Source organism: Populus nigra, chromosome 1, assembly GCF_951802175.1.
Source record: "Populus nigra chromosome 1, ddPopNigr1.1, whole genome shotgun sequence".
In the NCBI taxonomy this organism is placed as follows: domain Eukaryota; kingdom Viridiplantae; phylum Streptophyta; class Magnoliopsida; order Malpighiales; family Salicaceae; genus Populus; species Populus nigra.
This window is the reverse complement of record NC_084852.1, coordinates 14,987,537-14,992,860: the sequence shown is the minus strand read 5'-3', so window position 1 is coordinate 14,992,860 and position 5,324 is coordinate 14,987,537. Positions and strand designations below refer to the sequence as shown.

Below are 5,324 nucleotides of genomic sequence, written 5' to 3'. Positions count from 1 at the left end.
TGAAAAACAATCCAAACATTCCTTTAAACACTAAACACATCCAAGTCATACATACAAGTAGTCTAATACACTACTCTATCTTCGAGATGTTGCCAAGGATTGAATTGCTGCTTCCACAGCTTTTGCTTGCTGCGCGGTACCCAGTAGTAGTAGTATATGTGCTTCACAACAATTACACCTCAGTCAACTCCTATGAGAATATGGCTTTTCCCTTTAGCCAACATCATTAGCATTAAGTTCAATAATTACTAACTTGAACACCTAAATGGTGGCAAACACCATAGAAGAGCACAAAATCACCAGAAAGCCCCATTTCCACCACACCACAGTAGCAGCTCCTGGGACTGATTTCTCGAACAACACAGAATCAGACGTAACAACCCATAGCCTTGCGATCCTTCAAGTCATGCCCTGAAGATTTTCATGTGCTTCTCACAAACCCGAAAATTATGGCTGAACTCCTTGCACCCCTAAAGCAATTACTCAAAAGCTAATTTCATTCCGCTGAAGAAAATGCTGGTCATATCAGACAGCTTCACCCAGAAAATGGGAGACACAAAACTTGCAAGTGATTTTTATTGGTGGACGCTTTTGCTCCACCACATGTCTTCACAGTCGGTCTAGCCATCCAAGGATACTCTCCTGAGAGCCAAACTGCAGATCCTGTGGAACATATTAGAAACTGAAGATCATACCATTAGTGGAATTAAAATCAACAAAATGATGAAAAAGGGTAAGATTTGAAGCTTACAGCAAGCTGGAAATCTGGTGGAGTGTCCAGCTCAAGGTTCTCCAATTCAGCAATTCCACAAGGTTCGTTATTGTTTCCATTCACTTCGTTTGTATTGTGTGCCATGCCAGTGTATGAAACACGGTTTACCCCTGAATTATTTGGAACACGAGGAGCAGAAACAAAAATTTCATTGCATAGCAGAGAATCATCTAAGGCAGTGAAATCAGAGTTTTCAACAGCCTGAGATTCACCAGCAAACCATTCAGGGAATTCCACATCACCCTCAAGCTGAAAAACATGTGCTGGGACATCAAGTGCTTCTTCCTTGATCTCATTGTTCTAGCCACAAAAAACAAACTTGGGTAAAGATCGAATTCATAGACATGGCATCCAAAACAAAGTCCAAATTTATGAAACTGTTTCATTTTCAATATTCAATGAATGAGCTTTAGCTATCGTTTTGAAATATTTAAATGAGAATATTCATTTTTAACAAAGTGAATGACCAAGTAGACATAATGTGTTAATTCTTGCATTAGATGTGCTTAAATCTTTCTCAGAGATGAACTATCCTACACACTCCACAATAGGTATATGCATTACATTATAGAAAAATGTAAACTAACCAATTTACCTGCCCAGCCAAATGTGTTATGTTATCATTGGCAATGTCATCATACATGACAGATTTCCCTGGTCGTGGCGGGTTGGGAGGATTGGAATTAGGGGTCCTTGGACTAGTTTGATGTGACAAAATATCATTATCTTCAATAAGTAGATTGTCATCGTTCTTTTCAGTTTGTTTCTGCTGGTAGAAAATTTTGGAAACTACATATTCACCTTCCTTTTCATCTTCATCAGTACCCAGATGGTACTGATGCATAACCCACTTAGACTTATCTGGTTTTGACCCCTTCTTTGAACTTTTATAAAGAACCATGATTTTCTTGCAGCCTTTCTGAACTCCACTGTCCATCACAGGTTTTGTCTTGCCTGTCTTGTGCCAACGTACACCCTCCTCATTGGAACCGACTTCACAGTGGATCTTCCGGCGCTTTCGTTGACCAGTAGCATAAGCATTATTTGTTCTGTGAAAGAAATGGACACTATTTCCATCTTTTTTGGCACCTGAAACAAAATTTGGAAATGGTGATGAGAATAATATGTGTGCCCTCCAACAAAGTTGTACCTAATTACTCTTGTTGACTGAGAGTTTTTCCAGATATAAATACTTAAGAAAAATCTAGTCATCATGTATTAGGAGCTCGTGAATGTATGCAGTTTTTAGAAGTTCATGTATGTGTTTGTTCATTATATTTAACGAGTCTTTAAAGAGTCACTCAGAACTTCTATATGAGAAGTGTTTTAGTCTCTACTTAAGATCGGAAAATTGTAGACACATACAAATGCAATAAAAGACTTTCTCACTATATTCAACAGTTTCTCACCTTCTGCTGCTGTATATAACTTATCATTTCGAACATGGAGGATTTGGATATCTAAAACATGGCCAACCATGGAATAAAAGCTCAACAAATCAACCAGAGCAGCAAAGATTAACTTGTAGGATGATTACTAAAATTTATAATGGTGAATCAAAAATTAGCCACACACCGCATACTTGAAAAGGTGTTGGTATTCATGCTGGGAAAAGAACTTGTCTGAATCTTTCATAGTGTTTGATAGACACTCATATTCCATGAAAAAAATTGTCTTATTCAATCAAGTGAATTCATTTTGCAGAAATGGCAGTTAAACGTGCTAAACTGTAGCTATCAACCAGTCATCAAAATGTGGCATTTAGGAAAAACAAGAATAAATATCGTGCTTGACAACCACTGACCAGGAAGCTTTGCTGGATGGGTATAACAAATTCCTTTATCACCATCTAGTGTTGGAATAAACTCATCAATGAACATGTGAGGTTTGGAATTTCCAACAGCACATTTTGCTTCTAAATGCTCTAAAAGCTGTGCATCAGAAGGATCAAACTTTACACCAATAGGCAGGCCAGGCCATTCTTGAGTAACCTGCAGATCAGAAGCTCCATGTGAAATACCAACAGCAGTGAGATACACCACAGAAATGCACAATCAGCCATAGATCCATGATAGATTAACAAGCTCCCGGGTAAAAAATGAGAATGCAACTCATGTTAAAACCACAAAGTTGACTCAGGAAAAGTCAGTTAAATAAAAGGAACACGAAAGCTGCAGCTTACATCACTGTTATCTATATGACAATGGCACTTTGGGCACTCACGATTTGCCCCACAGTCTTTGATTTGATAAGCAGAAGATCGAGACACTTTCCTTGCAATTGATCTGCCATCAATAAGCCAAGCCCTGCAAGAATGACACAAGTCATAACCAAATTAGCAAAGCATAATTTCAAAAATATACCAGAAAGAGATGGCAACAGCGACATTTGTAGCAAAAGACAGAGGATTGTCAGAATAACTGTGAATGATACCCCCACTTGTCTTCAAATAAGAACTAACAATACGACTAGAAACATTACCAACACAAATAGACATACAAAACCAGTAATCTTAATTGCTGAAATCATGGAATACAACTAGACATACAAAAGAAGAAACGGGAAAGAATGGAAGACACATTGCAAAACAAGTTCAAGTAGTTTCAAGCTTCCAGGACAAGACTATAATTTATGATGAGGTTAGCAGGTTTTTGAAAAAAATTCAGCGATCCTTTTTAACATAATTTAACCTCCAACTATAAACTAAATGAAAAAGGAGCACCAGAATTCTAGTCGAAAAGCCTCTCCTAAGTAAGATACCGTAGCTCCTCCAATGCTTTTGGGTATCAGACTCTTCACACAAGGGAATACAATGAGTGGCCAGTTCAAACAAATTATCTCCTCTATTTTTGGTTTCATCCGACCGTCAAGAAAAAATTAATCACCGTTGATGGAAACTCATTGCATTATAAAATTAATCCATCAAATATAAACATAAAAGCAGGAAAGTCCTAAGCTTTATGACATCATGCAGGTCCTCCATTCTTCAATTTCTCTAACTCGGTAGCTCTCGAAAGCCAAAAAAAGAAAAATCTTCACCCATCACAGGAGTACAAAAATGATAAAAAAAAACAAAAAAAAACACTAATACACGTATTTCTTTACCAAAATTAGGCAGCATTTTTTCATTTATCCCAGGAGTACAAAAATAGAAAAATCCAAGCCAAACCCACATATTAAGATTCCAAAAAAAATTAAATGAAGCAAAAAAAGGGACAAAATTAGTCCATAAGTTCCTAAAATCAGATTTTTCTTCATGATTTTCCACCTTTCAATCAAAAGAAAGAAAAACCCACAATTATTTTTTGTAAAAAAGTGTTGATTTCTTCATCGGAAACCATTTTATGTAGAAGCTTATTAAGCACTCCCTCATTAAATTTAAGCTTACCTTGCCATTTCTAGAGAGAGAAGGAGAGATTTCTATGAGTATTTTACGAGCTAAAAAACCTTCCCCCTTTCTCGACCAGGCGCAGTGAGCCAGAGAGAGAGAGAGTGTGTGATTATTTATATCTGGATTGTACGCGAGCGGGAAAACTGAGCTTCGGTCTCGCTATAAGAGGCTCGGTGCCCGAACCATAGCTTCGGGTTCAGAATCTTTTAACTAACGAGGTGTGGACTTGACTTTGGTGGGTCCCAACGTTGACTGAACCTAAACCCGAACCTATGTTGTGTCTTTAAAAAGTCGAGCGGTGGAGGACATTGGAAACCGTGTAGGGTGTCATTTTCGTTATTTTGTCCAAATTTAACTTGCTCCCCAAGCTAAAATAGAAACTGTTAAAACTGAATTACTGCCTCTTTTTTTTTTTTTTAACCGCTGTGGATTCGGCTGCTGAAAAAGGTTAATGGATTTTTACATTTTGTAGGAGTGGACTGCTTGCCTTTTGGAAGGAAGGGGAGGAATGTTTTGAGAGTACTGTTTAGAACGCGCTGAGAGAGAGGGGTTGGAATGTCTTTAAGTAGATAGTGGATAGATGTCATGTCATGTCATGTCATCGTTAAACTCCATAGAAGAATGAGATTGCCCGCTTATTCAGCAGATACCCGCTGTCAGAGAGATAGATTTCTTTCCTTTTAAAATTGTTTTTTTTTAATCATTGCAGTAATATGAGAGAAATACATCTTTTTACAAAGATTTAATAGCGTGGTTGGATTTATTGTGAAAGTTTTCTAATTGTTTGTTTTTAATATGTTTTTTATTTAAAAATATATTAAAATAATATTTTTTTTATTTTTTAAAAATTATTTTTAATATGAACGCATCAAAATAATCTAAAAATATTTAAAATATATATTAATTTGAAGTATAAAAATTAAAAAATTAATTTTTTTTAAAAACACTTTTAAAACACAAAATAAACAGTGCATTGAATAATATAGTTTGATGTTATAGAGTTTTTAAAATATAATATTCATTAAATATTGTATTTTTAAAACGTGACAATTTAAAATATCATGCTTCACAAGTGCAATATTAATTAAAATTTATTCAAATCGAACACATAGCGTTGTCTTTCTGTCACGGAAAAAATCATTGCACCCTCACTTCTCTCTC

General features: G+C 36.1%; 1 protein-coding gene across 2 annotated transcripts; it reads right to left on the bottom strand.

The window, feature by feature from the left end:
- On the bottom strand, nt 1-4,306 carry LOC133693332 (SUPPRESSOR OF GAMMA RESPONSE 1). Of its 2 annotated transcripts, none has more exons than XM_062114530.1 (6): nt 4,161-4,306; nt 2,955-3,078; nt 2,577-2,763; nt 1,368-1,861; nt 752-1,072; nt 1-682 (listed from the first exon to the last, which is right to left on the bottom strand). In XM_062114530.1, exons 1-6 carry the CDS (start codon nt 4,166-4,168, stop codon nt 536-538), a joined length of 1,281 nt encoding a protein of 426 aa, XP_061970514.1. In that variant the 5' UTR covers nt 4,169-4,306; the 3' UTR covers nt 1-535. The 2 variants fall into 2 exon arrangements, with proteins under 2 accessions (XP_061970514.1, XP_061970521.1); XM_062114537.1 differs by having other exon boundaries at nt 1-663.
- Nucleotides 4,307-5,324: the final 1,018 nt, after the last annotated feature.